General features: G+C 39.1%; 1 protein-coding gene across 4 annotated transcripts in view; it reads right to left on the bottom strand.

The window, feature by feature from the left end:
• TAF4B (TATA-box binding protein associated factor 4b) overlaps positions 1-24,352 on the bottom strand; it is a 72,485-nt gene that overhangs the window by 23,530 nt on the left and 24,603 nt on the right. For all 4 annotated transcript variants that reach the window (XR_007376047.1, XM_048940283.1, XM_048940284.1 and 1 more), the window contains 7 exons: positions 21,473-22,048; positions 16,600-16,735; positions 15,973-16,078; positions 10,171-10,343; positions 7,240-7,370; positions 2,049-2,174; positions 1,013-1,069 (listed from right to left, as the gene is read on the bottom strand). Coding sequence is in view for 3 of the 4 variants with exons in the window: in XM_048940283.1 (XP_048796240.1) it covers positions 1,013-1,069; positions 2,049-2,174; positions 7,240-7,370; positions 10,171-10,343; positions 15,973-16,078; positions 16,600-16,735; positions 21,473-22,048 (1,305 nt within the window). In the remaining variant the exon portion in view is untranslated. The remainder of the gene's footprint in view (positions 1-1,012; positions 1,070-2,048; positions 2,175-7,239; positions 7,371-10,170; positions 10,344-15,972; positions 16,079-16,599; positions 16,736-21,472; positions 22,049-24,352) is intronic.

Below are 24,352 nucleotides of genomic sequence, written 5' to 3' on the forward strand. Positions count from 1 at the left end.
TTTAGCACAAAGATCCTTAAAAATTGCATGAAATCAGTCAAGTAACTATAGAAACCAATTTCTTCAGCTCTGTATCACACGTCTCACACCTCAATTGTCTTTATTATCATGTGCTGTCAGATCCTTAATCAGAAATGTGAACAGGCTTGATGATTTATTCAGCAGGGAAAAGAATCTGTAGGTCAAGTGAAAAATTTCACACACACATACACACACATCTTCAACCTTAGGTACTTTCATTTCATTCTGTTCCCAGTAGCTCTGGGGGCAACTCCAGTGAGATCCAATATTAAGGCTCAATTAAAATAAGCTCCAATTAGTGGAGCTTTTTTCTCTCAGGCTAGAAAAGTCAGGAAATGGATATTGGGAAATGTAAAAAGTCAGCTACTGAGAGGAGGCTGCAGACATAAATGAACTTATTTGTTGATTTCTACAGTTGCTATGCAGAGGCCTCTGGGAGTAAAAGCTTAACCAGTCTAAGCTATAAACTAAAACCCCTGCAGCTAAACATGAACTGTGTGAAACAAGGGCTCCATTCCAGAACAGAAAACTGCTGGGCCCAGAAAATTAAAAGCCAGAGGCGTTTTCCATTTAAACTAAATCCCAGTACCGCCTCCCAGCCAAAGAATTATAAGCAGTATCAGATTTACAAAACGAACAATTACCCTGGAAAAATGTAGCCTATTGTACAGTCCCAGATGCTAAATCTCAAAGTTTCTTTTTTTTTTTTTTTTCTAATCCCACATTATATTCCTACCAAGTGTATTGCTGTAGTTTACAAAGAGCCATTTCTAAACAAGACTAGAACTACGAAAATAAAATGTTGAAAGAGATCTCATAACTCATTGACCTCGTTTAAAGCACTGCCCTTGCCTGTAGCAGTTCCTGTCCTTCCCCAAGGCCTCTGCAAATGGTATGCAACAGCAAAATAAACCCTGACCTAATTGCCAGGACAGGGCTGCCAACCTTCTCTCAGCACACAAAGGCAAGCATGGTAACTTGAAAGACCTACCTCTTTCACTTTCTGCTTTAAACGCAGATGCTCTGGATCTTCTTTATTGGAACGGCTCTACCAAAGGAACAAGAAAAAGATTGAATAGGAATCACTAGCATCCAAACACCATAGCATACATACATTAAATATTTAATAAATGACAATTTTCTCCTGTGATTGAAAGATTTCGCTCCAGGGGCGAATGCCTCAATCCAGACTGGCTCCCCTCCCCCTCCACATACATACACCCTCCCCTCCCCCTTCCCCCATCTGGGCTGGCTGCCTCTGCTCCAGCCTGAAGCAAGATTAAACTGAAAATGATGCTAACGCTGTCAGTCAGGTCCAGTCTAGGCATGATGCTGTTCATGTCAGCAGCAGACACTTACAAAGGACAGGAAGTGCAGGAAAGAAAAGGAGTCATAATTCTGTACTTCTGCAAGTACAACTTGATTCTTTCCAGTCTGGATTACATTTCCACCCAAGGGGATCCAGAAGTCAGCTCAAAAACAAAACAACAAAATAGGAGAGGATCGAGTCTCATGTGATTGTGCAAGATCTACTGATTTGTTGGGGTTTTTTTGTTGCTGTTTGCTTGCTTTCTTTTCTGCTCTTGTGGGGAGGGAAGTGGGAAGGATACTTATTTCTGTTCTGATTCTCAGATGCTCAGATTCTCAGAAGTGTACCAGCTCAAAGTTGAACTCTCTGATCTAACTACAGAAAAGAAATATACCTGTCAGGGCAGCAAATCTCCCCAAATTCCAGGTGTGGAGAAGGACAAGGGCATTTTTTGAACTCAAAACTGAGCCATAAATGAAGTTTATGGCTATGCGAATATTACTTTTATTTCATTTTGTCCAGAAGGAATAATCAAAAGAAGAGCTCACTCTTACCTGAAAGAATTCCTTACCTACTTATCTGAAAGAATTCCTATGGTTTTTAGAAGAATGTAAAAAGCCTAAAACCCTTTTCTGTATGGTTTGAGTTATCCTAAACATTAAAGACTAGTTATAAGGCCAGTGTTTCAGCTCTTAAAAGCAAGAAATGATGTTCTTACCTTGGCTGCTCGTAGCAACATTTCACGTTCCTCTTCATCCTTCCTTTGCTTTTCTAGGTGATCAAGCTTTTCAAGAAATTTTAGCTGTGCTCTGGTGTCACTAGATACAATGTATGTATCACTCCCCTGAAAAGAGAACAGGACTTTTTATACACCACTAGAGCTAATTAATGGAATCAGCCTGAAAATAATGCTGTTTTCTCAAGCTGAGAAATGTAAGATGCTTTAGAAAGACTTCAGGTGGTATCTCCTCTCCACTCAAGCATGCTTCTTTGGATCTGTGACTAGCAAGAGGTTATGGAGCAATTGACAAAATTAACACCTCATTCTACTGTCTATTGACTATAATAATATTAGAATTGTAGTCTTTATGAAAGGCTATCATAAATTTCATAACCAGTAAACAAACAAGATTGTCTCCTGGATGGATTATTAAGAGGAAAAAGAACAGAACTGAGAATAGATCATCATACTTTCCCATTTAAAGACAGTGGATAAAAACATAAGACCCAAACTTTTGACGTTTTTGCCATCTAATCCAGAACTTGAAATAAACCTTGCCTGGTGGGGAATAAAACTGGTTATATTAATTTTGTGGTGGGGAATGTGAGGTGATTGTACATAATTTATTGTAGCTCCAGAAATATATATTTCTGCATCAGGGGATGCTTTCAAATCACGGAATAGTTTATGTTGAGAGGTGATCTGTAAAGTCACCTGGTCCAATGTCCAGCTCAAAGTTGGGCCAAATGAACATTATTGACTGGTTGTAACACTAACTGAACATGTATGCGTTGAAACAAGACTACAGTCATTTTAGTATGTACATAAACAGATAGCAATCAGTAGTTTGCTTTTCTTATCATTTTTTTCCCCTTTGGAAAGACTAAGTAACTTAGATTTAGCTTGTCTCGAAAGGAAGAACAACAGAAGGAAAGATCTAAAACGTTGTCAGCCATGAAAATCTATTTTTTTACTGCTTCTGCTCTTCTGCATTGGGTATTGAAATATACACATTGGACAAAGGACATCAAGCAAATCAAGATACTTATTTAAACCACTCTAATGTACATCCTAGAGTTTTCTGTCTCTGTTATTTTGTGATCTTCTCTTTTCCTGTTAAATTTATATTTAGGCTTTTAGCAACCAAACATATGTATTTTCAGCAATCCTTCGTTATATTCCATCCAATCTCACACTTAAATGAAGCAACTCTGACATGCAACTCTTATGGAACAAGCACAGGATGTTTTACAGGTATATTCTAAGGGAGGGTGTACTTTACATATATAAACTATCAGTGACTTCAATTTCCAAACACTTAAGTTTTCAGACACAGTATACTCAGACCATTCTTCCCACACTCATATACTTCTAAAAGTTGGAAGAAAAGTAAAAGTCACATTGTGAGTCACTGCTGTCTTCCAAACTCAATTCTCACAATTCAGACAAAGCATGAAATCAATCCCTCTTCTTGTATTCTGTTCGCTCTTTTCAGTGAGCCACCACATTGTCACGTATCACCAATTGTGGCTCAGACCACACCATGTGTTGCAACTAAGGAGACTTTGTCCTTCTCAAGAAGAGTCTGTGGTTCTGCAAAACAGTCTGACAAGCCTTTCTCTTCCCTCTTGTTACTGCTCTCAATTTTTTACTGCTCCCCACAAAACACACACTCCATGAGTCAGCCTCAGCACAAGTACAATTTGTTTTGGAGCAGTAGTTTATAATCCACCACCATGCTGCAATCCTTTTAACAGGACAAAGGAGAAAGCCATATTACCAGAAGATTATTTTTTGAAGTTTAGAAACGCTTCATTCTGGAATGTTGAAAGCCAGGGTTAGATGATTACATTTTTAAAGTCCAATCAAAGACTCGATGCCAATTAGTGATGCAAGCCACCCAATGAGAAGTACCCCGATGCACTATCATAAAGCCATAGGGGACAAGAACTAGGAGGATTTATTTATTTATTTTACACAATTTTTACTTAATAACAGAGGCTTAACACGTCTGAAGTTTCTTAAGAACCTCCAGTTACATTTTGTCCTTTCTATGCAACAAGCTTATTCTGTTTTCTGTTAGCACTGTAATTGCTTAGACAGAAAACGTTACATTGTATATGTGCTATACCTGCACATACCTCGTAACCGCTATGGCTATGAGGAAGCAAGCTGGATTAGTTTTTGTTCATATAAATGGATGAATTTCTTCACACAAGGCCAGACAGACCTCACCTACAGTAGTGTGACCCCTGCAAAAACTGAAGTTACACACAGGTTGTAATTAGGGAGAGAATCTGAGGATTTAAGTTAGTGACAAGTAATGCAAGTAACCACAATACAGAGCATGCCTAAATATGTGAGAACATCCAACTACAAATTAAAGGGAAAGCTGTACACCTTGTTCACAGTTTGCAAGCTCCTTTCTAGACTGTCATGTACTTCTAAATGAATTTGAAATCTAAGGTATTTCCAGTTTGGTACTAGGAAAGTATTTTATGTCAAGAGGTACACAAAAAAAAAACACACATGCGGAAGCTTCGTTCTTTTCAGTCCTCCAGGAGTGAAGCTGGAAGAATCCCATACAGAACAGTTCTTCTCCAGGAGCTGAACAATTCAAAGCATGTTGAAAAGCCTTGCTAAGGACAGAGTACGGACACAAGAGGTTACGGAGGATCAGCTACTCTGTGGGAACTTATTGAGCTTCAGCTTTACCTAAGCCAAGTTAAAAGCAGAAAAGTCTCTAAACCTCTCAGGAGTTACTTCTCTCTGCAGTTTGATGGGTTAGAGGTGGGCAGGGGGCAAGGGAAAGAAAAGAAGAAAAGGAATGCTGACACTTTTCACATCAAGGAGCATTTACAGCAGAGTTTACCCCTTTAACCAAAGGAGCTGCAACATCATATTGCCATACTGACAGGATGCCATACTTCATTGATACTGCACACTAAGACAGTGTTGTCATTAAACCAGGTTTACAACAGCATACAACTCTCAAAGCCAGGAGTTCATGGCTCCAAATACAGGAAACACAGAACAGTTGTCTGATACTGTGCTAAACCCAATCCACAGCAAAAACATTTTTAATCACTACACAGTTTAGTTGTCACTATTAATTCTGGTCTTGGCTATCATATGATGTCACAGGCACACTCATACCTCAGCAGCTCTCCAGATCACAGAAGGGAAGCAGCTGAGGAATGGAACCATTTAGCTGACTGTCTTTATTGTCTTACTAGGCCTTTCTCAAGGAATCGCAGTAAGAGCTGCAGAACAGACATCAGCTTATAGCAATTTAAAAGGCTATTCCCTGCTTTGGATACAGATCACCAGAACAGTTCAACACTAATTAAATTAGTAACTTACAATTACAATTAAGTGTGTGGCTTTTCTTTTTCTTTTCTTTTTAAGCAAAAAATGGCAAAAGTGGGAAAGTCTACACAGTAGCAAGCTGTGATACAAAGCCTTTAACCTGCCAAATCTCTTTGAAAGGCTAGTCATCAGATGGAAGCTGCTAGGCACAAGCCTAATACAATACAAAAGGTCTCCTTGGTATTAACCCATGAATTACTAACTTTCACAACAGCTTCTACCCTAGTATAGTTACCTTGATTTCACCACATCTGTCACAATACTCTCTTTTTCTAATGAATATATGCCAATAAAAAGCCCTGCAGAGCAACTATCCAACCCTCATGTAAAGTGTCTGGATGATTTTCTGAAATGCATGGAGTCCACAGAGTCTATAGCCTAGAGGGATAAAAGACAGCAGTGGCAAGCACTGGGGGGATAGAATACAGGCCTATACAAATACATACCAGTGCACTAAGACCCTGAAGTGTTCTGCTCTTGAACATAGATTTCTAAAAGCCTATCAGCATATTTGCAGTATTATTCATGTGAGAATAATCACAAGTGCAATCTTCCAGGGTATTCACCTGTAATTTAATACCACCTTCCTACTGAAAAAGGGCACCTGTGCCTCTAAGATTATCATGACCAGTACAGTTTTTTCCTCTTTTTTTTTCTTCTTTTTTTTTTTCTTTTCTTTTTTGAGAAGAAGTTTATTGCAAACATACAATCTTATCTTCGCTTCTGGCAATTCAATCACATCAAAACCAACCAGATTTCCCTCTGTTTTCACTGAGGAAAATCAGTCTCTCCAAGCCCACTGTCCAAAAAAACCCTCTTGCCATCTTTGGCATTTACAAGGCACTGAGTGCTACCAGAGCCCCTCAAGACTTCAGCTTCCACCTCACTTCAGCTCACAGATATACTGCATTGCCTACTTTGAAGACAACACAGAACAAAGTTTTCTCATAAAAACTGTACACATCCTCTGCACTGAATTTTTTAAAAACTCTTCTGGCAAGGAATGGTATGCTTAGCTGCTTGGGATGTCATTATAATACTTCAAATTTTCCAAACAGTTCCTGCTCTTTAATACTGCTTCTTCATTATCTAGAAGCTTATAAAAAGGATTCTATTAAAAAAATAACTCCTATCCTGTCAGTTGATTGCTCTTATTATATTGAAATAAAGTTCCTGTTTGATATTGAAAAAAAAAAATATATAAATTCATACCTTTGTTTGTAAAGAAAAGTCTCAAAGTGCTAGCTTGGTCTTTTGTAAGTTAATGCTTCCTATTCGTACCACGCAAACTGGCTCAGTGATATCAGACCTCCTTCATACTCAGTGAAGTTAATACCACAGGGAGGAGGTTTTCAGTAACACTGGAGATACAAAAATCCCTGAGACTAACATCAAAGGGTCTCTACTTTCACATGGAACTGAAAATAAAATACTCAAATTCTCTAGGCCTTTTGCTGAGAAGTACCATGGTTCCATCAGCAGCAAACAAAATAAGCAAATGCAAGCCCCTAAATCAATCCAACGACCAATAGCTTTATGTTTACCATGTAAAAGGGAGATTTTTACATGACAGCCACCATTTCTATGGAAAACTACAAATGCATTTACATTTGGTTTTAAGAGTGCTTATCTAACAAGTTGAATGGAAAGTATAAAGAATAGTTAGAGGCTATTAAACAGTTAAGGAAAATCAGCCTTCAGTAGACACTGAAAAGAATCACATATCGCATATGATGTACCTATGCTTGGAAGAAGTTTAGCTTGAAGGCGGTAAAGCAGGAAAACTTTGGCACAAAACTTGCTTAATGATTTCCTTTACCTTATGGGTTGATACTCTGTGCTGAGCAATTACAGTTAGTTTTTCTAGGAGCCCTCGTAATCTCTCCTGTGTAGCATGGGAGATCAAGTTCACAACATCAGAGTTAAGTTCCATAATGTCATGCCTTTTACCTGTGGAAGCAGAGAAAATCCATTACGTGTTTTAGTAGTAGCTGATAATTGAAATAATTAGCACAGCAGGTATTCTGTTCCCCCTGGAAGTCATACCCATTATGAATAAAGGTTTGGAGATTATGATTTTCCTGGTAAAGTCACAACTTCAAAGATCTTAGACACTACATTAATAAAACTTAGCCTGGAGCTTCAGAAAATATAGACATTGTTTCACTTAGCCTCTAGAATCACTCTCCTTGCAAGGTCATTTATAGGACAAAGTTAATAAGAACACAAATCAAGCTTCATGTTCAGGGATGGGGAGATGTGGTAGCTGTAGAAATTAGTGCCATATTCTGTTAATTTCAGTAATTAAAAAAAATAGAGAATTACATTTTGCCCTGCTTGACACCACACTTGTTAACAACTCATCACATTTATTCGATGAACAGGGAAGATTTTCGCAGTGCTCTCCAAGCATATGAGACCCAGGCATCCTCTCACCTACCTCGACCAACCAGTCCACAGCAGACTGACCCAACTATCCTAAGGTAGAAGCTTTAAAAACAAAGACATAAACCAACTGCGGTCATTGTGCCTTCAACCCATTTCTCTCTGGCTGACACCACTCTCCCTGTTCACTGACAAGTACTGCTATTCCTCTGCACTTCAGCAGCTGCTTTTGAGGCTGCCCGGACCCCATGCTCAGGGTGAGATGCTACCTCGCACGTTCCTGCAGGCTGCAATGGAGCAGCACGCCTGTGGTTGACACAGTGCAGCTCCATCAGGACACCTGAAAGCACTGCATTGTGGGTAAGGCTGACAGTGCTTTCACACACTTTCTGCACAGTACCTACCAGAAGTTCTTTTCCTTGCCCCTCATAGCATTTGCAATAGCTGTTAAGACTTTATGATGCAATACATAATAGCATTCAAAATCCATTTTGGTATTTATTGCCAAGTGAAGTGTTAAGAATGGATAAACAGTACACTGTAAAAAACTAATCACCTATTTCATCTGCCTTTATTATATATTTTCAGTTAGAGTAGCAAGTCGGGGACAATCTACAATGTTTTCCCACACTAAGTTCAAAATGTTCCCCCTGTTGAATTCACATGGTAAATATTAGACTGTACTTCAGTTGAGTGCAAAGCACATTGTGCTCAAGCATCTTTTAATGCTTCCTCCATAATTTACCACTAGACAATCAAGACACACGAAACTTCAGTTTAAGACCAGAATTAAATTCCCCCAACCCTCAAAACCACCCTCCACATACACTTCCTGAACAGAAGAGGGATCTCAGCTAAGGAACAGAAGCATTTATTTTCTAAGTTGTTGTAATCCCTGACAGTATTCCTTGCCTCACTATCAAAACATTTTTCATTAATAATAATTCGTGTCATAAACATACAACAGCTATCATGCAAGTCTTGAAAGAGTTGTATTTATGTTTTCCATCTTTAAATAAGCTATTTGAACACCACAAAACAGTTGTTGTACAAGCATGTGGGTTTTTTTTTTTTGTTTTGCTTTGTTTTTGGTTTTTAGAGCTCTGTTTTTCCTTATGCGTACTGCCTGGATAACTAGATCACCTTCTACTAAACTATGAGAAAAGCTTCTATGCTCTAGTTCCAACATGTATATTCCCCTTTCAATTAGTAACACAGCACTACCTTCACTAAACCATACCCTATGTAGTTCAAACTGCAGATCTGTGCCAGTGCGGAGTACATGGTGTATGAAGTATAGGAAGGTAGCATATAGAATTTGCAAGATACATGCTTTTCACAAGCTAGTTGCATTGCTTGGACTGGGAATAAGTTGCACATAGAAACAGGAAGTCTTTCTGATCATGTAACAAGACCACTTGTATTATGGCTTGAATTATGGCTGCACATATGAACTGGGGGCTTTATATTATAGATGCTGAGCTGCTAAACTCACTGTTACAGAATGGCAAGCTACCAAGCAGGGAACAGGAATAAGGCACTGAAAAATATCCAGCTTGCTGTAAACAATGCGGTGCTATACAAATGCACACTCCACTCCCTGTTTTGACATAACATACATTCCACAGTATTATCCACTCATACAGACAGATAACTAACATCTCCTTTTGTATGTAACTCAATGAAAGAGTTTTCCATAGAGGGAGTCATAAGCAAAAGCCTGCCCTGTGCATGTAAGGTAGATGAGTCACCATCCCTGAATGTGTTTTAAAACTGTCTAGATGTGGTGCTCAGGCACATGATTCAGTGATGGGTTGTTAGAGTTAGGTTAGTATGGTTGAGGTTGGACCTGATGATCTTTGAGGTCTCTTCCAACCTGAGCAATTCTGTGATTCTATCAGCAGCATGAAATTTCTTCCTAACCACAGGGGCAGGATCTGCAACCTTGGTCAGCAGAATATATACAACCCCAACCGGCTAAGGAATGCACATGTTTTTAGAGAAGTCAATTTAATGTATCCAATTAGGAGCTGCAGGAATAGAAAAGCATACTTCAGCATGTGAAATTAACATCTGTATGTTTTTTATATACTCCACTAAATGTAAGAGTAGTAGTAGCTAACTTCTTATAAGTAAAAGTGGCACCAGTTTGTCTTCTCTCCTATTGCACTTCAATCTTCTACATAAAAAAAAAAAAAATTGAAGATTATTTCTCTACTAGAAGGGGTCGATATATTCAGTAGAAACACATGAACGAAGTTGACAGATCTTAGAGTTATGACTCCTTCAAAGACGAGAGTCTGGCTAATGAAAGAGGCAAGGACACACTACATCAACACATACTAATCACATGTTTTATTCTCACCGATGTTCAGAATCTTCTTCTGAAGTGCTTCAGAAAACAGAAAAGGTTCATCTGCACAAGAGCGGATCACAGTACCAATGAGCTCTGAATTTGTTGCCAGAATGCATGCGCTCTCTTCATTAATGTTGACTCCAGCCATGGAAGTCACATCATTTATGTCATCTTCATCTCTTCTAAAGAGAAACACAACATTTTATGCTTCATTCAGAATGGATACAAAGAAAAGGGTGCTTCTATCAACAAGTATGTTCACATATTTTGGAGGCTACCTCTATACTACAGGTTTTTGGTGTGGAAGTGTTTAGGTAAAGAAGCCTCACAACAAGCCTTCACAATTCATTCAAGTTTCTCAAATGTTAGTTTGACTAATGTCTCAGTTGCTAGGTATGCAAATTCTTTAGAAGAAACTTAAATTCTGAATAACCTTGTAAACAAAGAGCTGAGGTAAACCACGGTTTAAAATTCCCATGAGATTCCCCATCTCCACCACTGATCTTACAGCAGTGGTATTTATTAGCAGTATTTATTATTCAGAAGTCAAGGTTCCTCTTGGAGTTATTAAAGTCACAAGTTAAATTGAAATTTGTTATAAAAACACAATTCACTGAATAGCAACAAGTGTAGAATAAAGTTGAACATTTGTTAAACTATAAGCAAGGCAATTTTCTAACAGATATGCCTGTCCTACAAACTGAAGATAGCAGGAAAAGTGTATTGGCACAAAGCTGATTTCTACTTCTTTTTTCAGAGTTCCCTTCTTGCCTCAGTACAATCAACTCAGATCTTCCTCTCTGAATCAGCCCTATTGTACAGCACGTGGCATCCTCCACACCACGTGCAGACACTTCTGAAGAACAGTGGCAGAGATCTAGTTCTCAGCATTCCCTTGTAAGCTGGATTCTGTTGAAGCTCAAAATAAAAATCCAACTGTGGAACTTCGGACTAACAAAGCTAGAGCTCCCTGCCATCATGGTAAAGTTCACATTAAGCAAATAGTTTGCATGTTTCAGCTTTAAGATCGATCTTGTAAGCTAAAATACTTAATAAATCTCGTATGTGAAATTTTTGGAGAAGTTTTGCAATGAAACAATTCAAGTTATTTTCAGAAAGCTTTAGATCATAAAGAGAAAGCCTTTTTGCTTCACAAAGTGACAAAGGCTGTAATGTTGGCTTCGAGGGTTTAGAATAGAAGCCTGCAGTATTAATTCAGATAAGCTGTTGGAAACACTCCATTTGAACATCTTTTGATTTGAGAAAAAGGAGTCTTTGCAAAGGTGTTCTCTGATGAAGTCCACCTTCAGAAAGGACTGTATTGCCTAAATAACTATTGAATCAGGAGCAGGTCAGAAACTTCCTATTCCTAGATGAAATGGGATCTCTTGGAGAATGCTTTCTGATTAGCAATAGGTATAAATTGAATTTATTGGAAAATGGGTTGGGTTTTAGTGATGCTCAAAAGATGCAAGAAAGTGATATTTGTTTTTCCTTAAATTATAGATTTTTCTTTTTCGGACTTTAATGGCATTCTATGGTGTAAGAATTCTCCCACAATATTATGAAGAGGAGGCAAGGAAATTAATCCAGCCTTCCCCTACCCTTCCTGCCTTTCATTTGTATACTTGCATGCCAGACAGCTTCTGTATAATTTGCTTAGGGAAAAGGAGACCAACAGATTCTCAAATCAGTTTCGTACATTAAGTCTTACCTAGACATAGCTTCCTGACCAGGCCTGTGCCTCAGATTCATCACACTAAAAAAAGGACCCTTGTTTATGGAGTCTACATTAGGATGCTTGTAGCACAGGTAAACTATTATACTATTTCAGTTTTTAATCTGGTTACATACTCCAAATACTCAAGAAGGCAACAAGTAACATTTTGAACTATACATCTAGCTACAATTCTATGTTTCACCTCACATTATCAAGTAACTATTTTTTTTTCTATATTTCCAATCATTATCTCTCTTATGAGTGCACACGCATGAGAACTCATGCACAAGTAGCCATCTCTACCCATGCTGGTTCTGAAGACCAATTCTAACTTCTTTACTGCAGACATAAGACTGCATTAAGTTACTAGCTTTAATGAAAGATTCTTTTGCATTTAGAAAAACACCGCTGCACTTATTTTACTTAGCTCAAAGAATGCACCACAAAATTTCCCTAGCAATAGTGCTCACTAGCAAATAACATAAGTTTCAGAAGCCAAATGAAGTCTGCACTCTTTAGTGTTCATTTTATCTTGTTATTTTAACAAAACTCAATCATTTTAGGCATGGTACCATGTATTTAGAGTGAACTATTAAAACCGTTCCAGTAAAGTGATAAATGAAAAATACTCTAGAACACACATGGAGGTGTTTGGTTAGCTGCTGACTTGCTTTCATCTTCAGCAAAACCTCTACAAAGTCCATTATCGTTATCACAGACATTAATACTTTTCTGCATTTGCTCATATCACATCCAGAGGTCAACAAGAAACACTCTCCTAGCTGTTACAGATCTCCAGTGATTAAAGTTGTCAGGACAAACAATAAAACAGAATGCTCTGCTGTCAATGTTATTCTGTATGGAGTCATATTTGACATTCAAATTGAATACTCAACTGGAGAAATATGTTCAAGCAATGCAGATGTACTTCCTATGTTACAGATTTGGCTATAGTGGCTGAAAAGTGAGACTGTGGCACCCTCTGGTGTTTGAACAACGCATTCATTTTCTTCACATTCAATTTTCTAGTTACTCAATGATTTACTCATTTTTTTTTAATAGTAAAAGTAAAAACTACTGAAATATACTTAACCCAAACTTCCATGCACTACCACAGACAACTACAGGGGACAGAACAATTCCAGCAGAGCAAGACTCACCAGCACTCCTGATCACCATGGGCAGGACAAGAGGCTGCTGAGATTTTTCCACTCTGCTATCTCACTCCTGCTTGACTAGCAGTTCTGATTTCTGGAACTTCCCAATCTAAATTTTCAAATCAGCTGTATCCATTTTTGAAAATAACACATACAACAGGTGCAAGAAAGGCACAAGTAGTTTAAGAGGTGAATATGCACCTTTTTTTTTTTTTTTCCCCCCAGGGTGCTCCAGTATATACTAGCTTTGTTGTTCAACAAAGCAAAGGGCAAGGTTTTGCACTTGGGTCAAGTTAATCCCAGATATGTATACAAACTGGGAGAACTCTTTGAGAGTAACCCTGCTGAGAAGGACTTAGGGTTCCAGTTGATTAAAAATGTAATGAGTCAGCAGTGTGCGTTTGCAGCCTGGAAGGCCAACGGTATCCTGGGTTCTATCAGAAGATGGGTGGCCAGAAGGGCGAGGGAGGCAATTGTTCCCTTCCACTCTGTCCCCACAAGGCCTCAGTTGGAGCACTATGTCCAACTCTGGGGTCCCCAACAAAGGAAAGATAAGGAGCTTTTGGAAAGCATCCATAGGAGGGCCATGAAGATGATCAAAGGGCTGGAGCACCTCCCCTATGAAGATAGGCTGCAATATTTAAAGGAAATTCATAAATATGAAGGAAATCAACTTTTTACATGGGTAGACAGTGACAGGATAAAGGGGAATGGTTTTAAATTAACACAAGGGAGATTTAGATGAGATGTCAGGGGGAAGTGTTTTGGTTGGTTTTTGTTTTTGTTTTTTTACTGAGAGTGGTGAGGTGCTGGAACAGGTTGCCCAGGGAGTTTATAAACGCCCCATCCCCAGAGGTAGTTAAAGTCAGGCTGGATGGGACCTTGGGCAATCTGATCTAGTACTTTACTTAGAAGTTGGCAACCTTGGCTCTAGCGGGGGGTTGGAACTTAATCCTTGAGCACCCTACAATCCAAGCCATTCTATGAGTCTGGGATACTTTACCAGATAAGTAGAACAGTTTATAAAACTCTTGATGTTTGCTTTTAAACCAGACCGCTCCTTACAGTGCATTCTGCAGGACAACTGACTCTCAGTGATGTGCAAGGTTAGCTGAAATCTTACTTTTTCTAGGAAGACTTTTCAAAATTGAAACAAGAAAATCACCCCTTCCCATTCTCATCTCTAGCAATCAAAAAAGAAACACTGTGGAGTACTGCATCCAGTTCTGATCTCCCCAGCTCAAGAAAGACAGGGATCTTCTAGAGAGAGTCCAGTGGGTTCAAAGAAGATTAAGGAGTATCTCCCTTATGAGAAAAGACTGAGAGACATGGGACTGTTTAGCCTAGAGAAGACAGAGAGGGGATTTTATCACCTAATGGCCATGTCTCAAGCGGATGGGGACAGGCTCTTTTTGTCGGTGCTCAGTGAGGGGAAAAGGGGTTGTAACAGGCACAACCAAAAATACAGGAAATTCCTGTATCACATCAGTTACGAAAACATGCTCTCTGTTCATAACAAATCCCATCACAAAACCTGAAAGGGGGCCATCATGTTCTCTACCTCATTCATCAGCTGGCTGATGGATCATAAACCAGGAAAATTAGCTTTGCTAGGAATAATAAATGACAGAAGAGAGCAAACCACTTCAGGACTCAATGGGGAAAGTCTATTGTCAAGGCTAGAATAATGCTATGTGATGCCAGGCCTGCTTGGTTGCATTGGTGAGTACAAGAATCGAGAAGATATCTGAAGAGATAAATTCTTCAGTGATGAGAAATCTATTAGAAAAGAGTAGGATAAGCTAGAGATTTCAAACCTGAGTTGTCAAGTACTTCAGCTAATTACAAATTCATAGTCCAGCAGAGCAGAAATCCATCTTGGATCACATTGCAGAAGCACAGTTTTTTCTAAATACTCTAAAAACCTGACAAGATAGAACCTCAAGAAACTCAGTTCAAACTTCTTCATCCTAGAAAGTTAATTTATTTTTACTGCAGGAGCACAGAAAAATCTCATTCCCAGGGAGGATTGGGTTTTGCTTTTTGAAATATTTATCAGGCGTTTTGTTAGCTGGGTTTTTTTTGCTTGTTTGTTTTTATTTGTTTTTGTTTGGGTATGCATCAGAATACACATAGCCATAGCTTTCAAACAATGAGAAGTCAATGGGTCAAAAGCACAAAGGTGTCATGTCTGCTTTTACTTCTGGAAGACTAACTTCAAGTTCGCCTTAAAGTCTTAAAGCTAATAACGCATAATGATGGCAGCCTATTACTATTTCAACATTAGATTCTAGAGCTACAAAAAAAGTATCATTTCTCCTTTTTAAAAGTTAATCAGTTATTAGAACTAGAAGCTTTAAGCATTCTTCAAATCTGAAAGCCTAGAGAACATGCCAGAAGCCACAATTAGAGGTGTAGTCAAAGAGTTCCACCTCTACATATAGGAACAAGCTTGCATGAAGAGTTAATAAAAGATATGTAATACAGCACACAGCTTTAAATAGGTTGCTAGCCAGTCCAAATTGCAGCTCAATGCTATCTGGCTGTCCATAAGAAGTAGTAGTTATATCTGACTTAATACTACGGAGAGCTTTTAATACAGGGTAACTTTAGTTAGCAGTACTCACAGGATCAAGATCAATGTCTCCTCTACAAATGAAAAACTGATACATAATGATGTACACCGTTTGGGTAATTACACTCTTGAAATAACAACGAAAAACCTAACTTACTGAGACAGTTATCCTATATTAGGAATAAGATCTACTGCAAGGTCTGAGTTCTTAGATTCCTGTTTGACAATTTATAATATAAGATAAAAACACCAATCATAAGTCTCTAAAGAAAGCTGCTTTTATCTGGGCTCTATTCCCTCTTCTATATGTGCTGTTTCTTTTGTTCCTTCCTGTAGTAAACTATATTGTTTATTTTTACCTGAAGGATGTTGTTCCATTCTCTTTTATTTTAGTTTTCTGAAGAGGAGACGCTTGAAGCGACAGAATTTTATTTCCTGGCAGGGTAACTTGTTTCAGAACAGAGCCTAAAACAAAACAAAGAACATGCCATAGTAGAAAGCAAAATGCTTTTTAATGCTGTTTAATCAGTTCATACTTCTAACAAAGGTACTGCAGACTCAGTAACAACCAGGAAACCAGACACTCTAAAGTGCTACATTCTGTAAGGCCAAAAATCCTACACTCTCAAACACCCTCCTCTGTTCTGACTAGTGAGAGGTTTAAGTGAAAACTTGTTGGCTGCGACAAAAACTTATGTTATGCATCAACCTGGATCTGCTGAAGGAAAAAGTCTCTTGACACAATTCTCAAGATTATGACAGTTCAAAGAAAGTTTACTGCAAGGATCTTACAGTATTTTAAAAATTAAATTGCTATGGAGGCAACAGAACGGGACATGGTGCTGAGCTTCTTATCGGGATTCCTAAAACAGAACTGAATGCCCCAATATACAACACCTTCTTACTTCGCAATCTACCAACAGCCCACGCTTATTTTTACACCTCAGTAGTGTTCACCCTTCTCCATTACGAAAGTTTCTCCATACCAGCAGGAAATTGGTTTGTTTGAACAAGTGTATTCAGTGGCATTCTCTTCTCAACAGGTGTCTGAAGAGTCAGTGTTGAGGACTGTGGAAGTGTGGATACTTGCTTTACTATGGTTCCTGGTGGTTGTTGGACTACCTGCAAGTGGGATAACAAATATGAAGAGTGAAAAGAGTGAAACAAATATACAGAGAGCTAGATAGTATCAACATGTTCATTCCGTCAGAAGTGCTGCAGGGCATGCATGTATGCCTAGCTCTCAGTTTATAAAAAACAGCATGCTCAAAGAAAAATTACTTTTAACTTTCAAGTCAAGAAACAAAATCTTAATGACTAGTGTCGAGCTTAAAGCTTATTCAGCAAGCTCTAACAGGCATTTCATCCCTACTCTCAGTAGCTATATCAGGAAAATTTCACTGAATTCTACAGTCTGCTACGCTAAGAACCTTTCCTAAGTTTTTCTTAACAGGCTACCAATTGAATATTGAGACTGCCTGCCAACAAGCTCAAAACAGTAGGTATCACACACATCTAGTTTCACAAAAAATAAAAATCACCAAAACAAACAGAAGCCTTGCATGAAATTCTTTTCCTTTAATGAAGTGTACAGACTATGAAGTTACTGATGCATTTTTGGAGCTGGAAGGTCAACTGTAAATTGAGATGCCAAGTTTTGAAGTGTTAAACAAAAGTACATGAAATGCACCAGTTAGATGGAACATAAGTACTAACTAGCAACACCTGTACTGAGGTGTTTGCCTCTGTGCAAAAACAGAAGTACACTGCTGAAGGGTAAAAAGGGAAGGGCTGATAGTGTTGTTTAAAGAGGCTCTTGAAAGAAACACAACCTGACAGCAGGATGTCATCACAACACAGACCTAAAGGCACAGCCTGTAAATACTAATTCTTCCTCTTCAGGGGTAACCATTAAAATGCAAGAAAGCAACAGTGATATCCCCAAAGCTTCATTTCCAAGGCTCCTAGCCAGCAGAAACGTGGACTGCAGCTTTTGATATATCCTCTGCAAAAGCTCTTAATTACAAATTGCAGAAAGACCTTTTCACCAAGGATTAAAAGTTACCAAAATTACTAACATTTTCAGATTGAATCCTAGCTGGTTAGAGGCAAGAAGTCAACAGAAAAATGGTTGAGAAAACACATTCTCTGCTTTTTAAGTCTAATTTCAGAAAGACTAAAGAATGCTCAAGCAGTGTTTGTATTTAAATAAACTATACAAGTTTAGAGTTAAATGTGAAGAATTGACATTTATTGCACTTAGAAATTAGACTGTCTCCTTCTGCCAACTAACTTCAAATTTAATCAGCAAACATCATGAGCACCAGAAAACCACATGTTCACAAGAAAATCTGCTCTGCATCTGAAGATGTCAAGGTACACTGCCCAACAGCTCCAGTTATAATATGCTGCTTATAGCATCATGATTTGACAAAACAGTGGTAATGTAGAACAACTGAGCTGAAGGTGGTGTTCAAAAACTAGACAAAGAACACACCATTCTCGAGGAAAAAACATAAGATGCATCTCTCTCTACGTTTTTATGCAGATGAAACAACCATAGGAATACAGACACTGATTGTGGACAAAGTCTCACACACAGAGCACTTCATCACAAACAAGTACAGACACTAATGTTTGCTTCTATTTGTTTTTAACCAAGACACAATTTGATCTTTCTGAAAAGATCCAGCTTCTGTACGCTGGAAGTCAAAAACGTTAAGAACACAATTTATATGTTCAGATAATTACTGAACAACCAAGCAGCTTGGACAAACTACTCACAGGATCTGCCAGCGTCCATACTGACAGGCACCTAGAGATCTTCCCTACCGTCAGTGAGCATGGTGCTTCATCTTCAGCATACAAAAAACTGAAACAGCACAGGAGGAAGCATAAGTATTCAAGATTAAGGTGTGGCAGACAAAAGAACAGATGGGCGATGTTAAATCAATAGCCTAGATGGAGACTGGAAAAATATATCAAGTGACTGATGAGACCAGATCAACCTGAAACTAGAAAGGATGCACTGGCAGTAAAGCTGCTTTTGTCTGCCATTCTAGACGCTAGGCTAGCAAAAGCTGAAAGTCCTTGGAACCAGCAAAGGGTAACAATTCTAGAAATTTCAACAAGGATCTAATGCCAGTAACTAAAATTCTACAGAAAGAGATATCTATAAGAAAAAGAGTTACTGTCTCTTTTTTTCTTCAGGTTAGTATTCCTTAAGGAAATTGACAGAGACATCAGAATAAAGAGCAGCAACACTTAAAGTGCAATTCAACACCCAGCTGACAGCTCAGAAACAGCTGCCTGAGAGAGACCTGAGCTTCAGCCACCAGCAGTAGCAAGTGAGCACACCTTACCAGTGGCTGCGGGGACTGCACCACGAAGCTCTTGTTCTTAATGCTTTAAGTTGCAGTTTTATTAGAAGTCAGCAGCTGGTAACAAACTTTGATTTACCATGTTTTACTGAGAGAAAGCAATGCTATGGCAAGACACGCTTTATTTCTCAGGTGAAAAATCTTTGCTAACAAATGCACTTAAATTAGTTCACATTAAGGAAAGAAGTCACAGGGAGGGTAACCTGCAGAGTGTGCAGCTGCTGGGAAGACAGCACAGACACTCAATCCAGTTCCAACAGCATCCCATAAGAGCAGATCCCTCAGAGTCCACCATACAGACAGAACTGTGATAATCATGTTCCAGAAAAGAAAGAGCTGCATGCTGCATCACTCCCATCACAGTTTTAATACGAAATCACTGCAGTGTTGAAATCTGAAGCATCAATGACATTACAATAGAACTGGCACATGAATGCACAGAAGATGCTCCCTTAAATTCCTTGAGCACAAGAAAGACAAATTAGAAGTGGACATGCAGAGAGAATGTATGGCATCAGACAACCCTGAGGGCCAGAAAGGAAAAAAAATTGCTGGCAGCACTGCATGGACAGATTTGCACAGCTGGCATGTGCTTCCTTTCAGTTGGCAGCAGGACCCTTCTCTTTAGGGAGGCAAGATCCTGATTTGTTTTCTTGTGGGAACAGGCAGACCCTCTTCCTTTTAAAAGACAAAGCATCAGGGAAGTCCTAGAAAATGCAGCCACTTCCACCAGCTTGCTCCTTGTGCTTACTGGCTGCCTGAACAAACACCAGCATCCTGATATGGCTGAGCTGCCAGTGGTCAACTAAACCCTTCAGCTACATCTAAGACCAAAATTAAACACCATTTTTTAAGAGAAATTATTTTAACTGCTATGCTTGGGATCTACTTAAACTAGATTAAAATATGCTCTATATTTTATATAATTTAAGTCAATGTTTATAACACAGAATAAAGAAAAGCAATTCATTAAGGATGCCACGCTGCAGTACAGAAGGAGGCAGAAGTCATTTCGTGGGTTCAACAAAATTGTATTCACAAAGCATCTTAACTCCCCAGTGCAGAGTTACGTTTCCTCATCTAGTTGTACAGATGGTCAATCTTTCCCCTGAATTACATGCCTTACCATGGAGCCAACAAATGTTCTCCAGCCTTTGTACAGCCTAAGCAGCTCTCATTTTCTTCTGGCTGGAATTTCAAATTTAGTCCTTGAAGAAAAGGTACCAATTCTTTTTCCAATTTGGCTCTAGCTACTACTATCCAAGTTTGTTACTGCTTAGTTTTTTTTAAAAACACTCATAAAAAGGATCCTCCCCTATATAGTTCAATATTTTGCTCTTCATTAAGTCTGAAGAGGTGAAAACCTGGTAGAATTAGCTCTTCACTAAGAATAATTCCTATATTATATTTTCCTTACACACTTGGAAAGGAAGAAAACAAATACAAAGTACTTCAGTGAATCTGAATACTATTAAATCAAGAATATACAATAAACAAACTACAATGGAAATTCACACAGTACTATACTACTACACCTGGTGTAAGCAAATTTAGCTTCAGAGGAAGCATATTTTCCCTTTGTTTGAAGGAACACATTTTTACAAGGAAGTTCTATAGAAGAAGTTATTTATCTGCCAAAAGATGACTGTTCTCCCAATTTTCCATGCAGGTAAACTACTTACACAACAGACTCCTCATTATCTCAAAATCTAACTTATTTCACAACGTTGCTCTGTTGGACATATACCAGTGGATCCACGTTTTCTGATATTTACCATTAACATCCATAAGAAGTTAACCTATGCCAAGAAGAAATGTTAACGCGTTGTTTTCAGGAGTATTGTTTTAACACGTCTATTCCTCCTGGAATTTGTTACCTATTGAGGCCTAATAGAAAAAAATAAACTTTGGATGACATTATGACTAACATATCTCAGTAAAAGTGGGGGTCAGAATTCTCCTCTGAAAAGCTCCTTGAGCTAGTTCATACCTTTCAGTTAGTGTATCGCTACATATCATCAAGTCACCTATTTCTGAAAAGTGCAGTGTCTATAAAGGTAGGGAGACTGGAATCCTTGGGGGTCAACACAGGCACAGCCCACACAGGGCATCTGATAGTAATTAACATAAGGATCCCACCATCAATTTCTTTTTCTGACACAAGCATTTCCTGCCTTTTCTTTCATATACCAAACACTAGCACAGCTGCATGCACACCAGGAGTCCAAACACATGTTCTCTCACGTTTCAATCTGGATGCTCAGTCTGGTGGAACAGTGGTCAGTACATCTTGCAGTAGACCTCACAGTCTGGCCAGATTGACCTTTTCAACAACTGCACAACATCCACAACTATCTCAGAACTGGTTAACTCATGACAGGCTAGCTTCATACGACAAAAGAACATTTCTAAGATGCAAATTGACAAAATGTTAAAAGTCAAATAAAAGAAGCCCAGTTATAGAGGAAATTAATCTTACCAACTGTTTCACTTTAACCACCTGCTGAGTGGCCACTGGCTGTGCAACGATGGAGTTGGGCTGTGAGATTTTAATACTGATGGGGGTGCCCATGACAGGTTTCAAAGGCTGGAGAGGGGTTGCTGCTGAGGATGCCACTGTAGAGACGAGCACTGGCTTTACAGACTGGAGAGATGATGTTGCTACTGCAGAGGTAAAGACTGGCTTTACAGTTTGGATAGCAGTGAGCCCTGATTTCGATATTGTTGTGGTGAGGACAGAAGGTGCAGGACGAAGAGAGGCTGTCACCACTGCAGATGCAGGAACAGGCTTCATAGCCTGCAGAGAGGCTGTCACTGATGCACTGGAAAGGACTGGTTTTATAACAGGAGCAGCTGTGACTGTTGTGGAGGCAGACACTGGTTTTATAACAGGAAGAGAATTGGTTGCTACAGGTGAGGTTACCACTGCTGTGGAAGGAGTTAGTGCAGAAGTACAAGCTGAAACGGCTTCTTGGGTCGGAGCAGGCTGCTGCATACACTGCTGGATAAAACTCTGAGCATTTGGCATTAGCTGCCGTAAGGCAAGCATGCTTTTCTAGAAGACAAAAAGAAAAAAACAACAGAAAAACACTAGAAGAGTCTTCAACAATAGCGAATATTACATTAGCAACTGAACCCACTTCCTCACATTCCAATTTAATTTCTTAACATCAGGAAATAATCTGATTATTCCAAACAAAATATTTTGCTAGAATTCACAGAAGAAACACAAGTATTCTTGAAATGATGGAGATAAGTTAAGAATCACCAACATAGGTTGAATAAAGACAACAGTCACCGTGTCTTCAGTATCTGGGTGCAAACAGTATCTATGGAGACATTTGTTTCCAAGTTTCTTCTGTTTAGAATGTTTCAGTGTGCAATTTATGCTCCAGAATAAGACCAATTGAACTATTCTATCTCAACATTTTTCATTTTGCCAAAAAAAAAAAGTCTGCTATATCATAACAGCTGTGTTTACTCCATTTAGCTTCTCCAACAGAGAGCTACAAATTATCCAATAAGATCAGAAGCAAGTCCTGACAATGCGAGCACTTGTACACCAATACAGCTGTATCTACACTAGGGGGGGATACCACTTTACTAATGTCTGAATAGCTGCAGCAGCATAGCTTAAGCCAGCTAAGTTTTCTGCAGCTCGAGAACATTAGTAAAGATACCTGGCAACATCTCATTTTTAGTACAGCTATGTTTGAGAAGGTTAATGGACAGAATAATCTTCATGCCCTCCATAGATTTTCTCCTTGACTATTTACAATCTGTTATGGCTCAGAATCAGGGGAAATAATTTCTACAGCTACCAGCATATTCACACAAAAACTTTTTTCCCTTGACAATTTTTGAAGTTTGTATGTCTCCAGCATAGTACTGTTGCTCTGGGCTTCATACAACAGAAACGTGATGTCTTGCTAATATACTGAGTGAGCAAATTCTTTGTACATCTGGGCTTTCTACAGCACTTCTATCTTTAATGTTTGCTTCCTCATCTTTTAAAGGATTGCTTAACTTTCCTAATGTTCCTGATGCAGTTTATTCAGGAAAAGCATCCAGCACAGATATGAACATCAAGATGGCACTGCAGCCAAAGTCAATGCTCTTTTCAACCTGTTGGAATCAGTGAAACAAAATACATGCAACAGCTGCATCGAAAGCCGCAGCTCAAAAGATAAGGACAGAGAACCTTCCCCAAAATTCCACTTTACTAGCTAAAATGAGTTGGCAACAACCCTTATCAAACCTCTTCCCAGACTTGAGACGCAAGTGTTTCCCCCAAACAAGGTCGGCAGTGAAGAGAAGTGCCTGTGAAGTCAGCTGCCATTTGGCACTCAGTCCCGTAGCAGCTGCCCACAGCACGTGCCAAGCAAGCCTGGTCTGTGCTACATAGCCTTAAGGTATGTCAGAAAAAAAGCAACCAGGGTACAAGATGCTTTAAGGGATGGGTAATGCTATGACATCAGTTAAATTCAACCATTGTGCTTGAACAATGCTGAAGTCACAGTATTTTGCTGTTAACATAGTGTACAACTGGGAGAGGGTACCTAATTAAGGATTACAGGGATGTGGATACAGCTGAAAGCAGAAAAGCCTACGTGGTACCTGACAGCACACAGCAGTTCTGTGTGACACCAGCCCAGGCCTTACACACGTCAATCTAAGTCCCATGGAACTGCCCTGAGGTCCTTATACCAAAACCAACCTGCTCCCCACACTGTGGGACAGCTTATTAACTCAGGATAAGCATTTACATCAACACATGAGGACAAAGCTACATGTAAACTAATGAACATCTGAGGAACTCAAAGGGTCGTAGAAGTGTTAGCAAATACAATGCACCAGCTCCCTGGTTCTTAGCCATGAGCTGGTCCAGGGAGCTTGCTACCTCCAGGCTGAGTTCTGGCTGTGCCAGATGCAGGCTAGAGCTCTGCAGTGATACTGAGATTCCTCCACACTGCTCTGGGAACACAGCTAGTGTCCAGCAGGGATTCTTAGCCAGGGCCCTGCAGAAGGCAGACACATTACTTACCAAGCCAAACTTGCCCTGGCAGCTACCAGAGCTCAAAGAAAAGCTTTGTTAGTTGTGCTGACCCTGCATGCACAGCCTGGTCATTCTGACGCCAGGATAAAGCTGTCCAAAAGTAACAGAGTACTCTGTGCTGCAATTGTTGCACATATTATTCTAGAAAGTTAACATGAAAAACTACAATATGTCATAATAATGCAAATAGGATAAAGGGAGAATTGCCTTTTGAGTTGCCCTTGAGTTTTTATAAGGAAACACCAGGAATTTAGACAGAGTAAAAAAAAAAAAAAAAAAAAAAAAAGACAAATAATTTTATTA

Source organism: Lagopus muta, chromosome 3 (assembly GCF_023343835.1).
Source record: "Lagopus muta isolate bLagMut1 chromosome 3, bLagMut1 primary, whole genome shotgun sequence".
Taxonomy (NCBI): Eukaryota; Metazoa; Chordata; class Aves; order Galliformes; family Phasianidae; genus Lagopus; species Lagopus muta.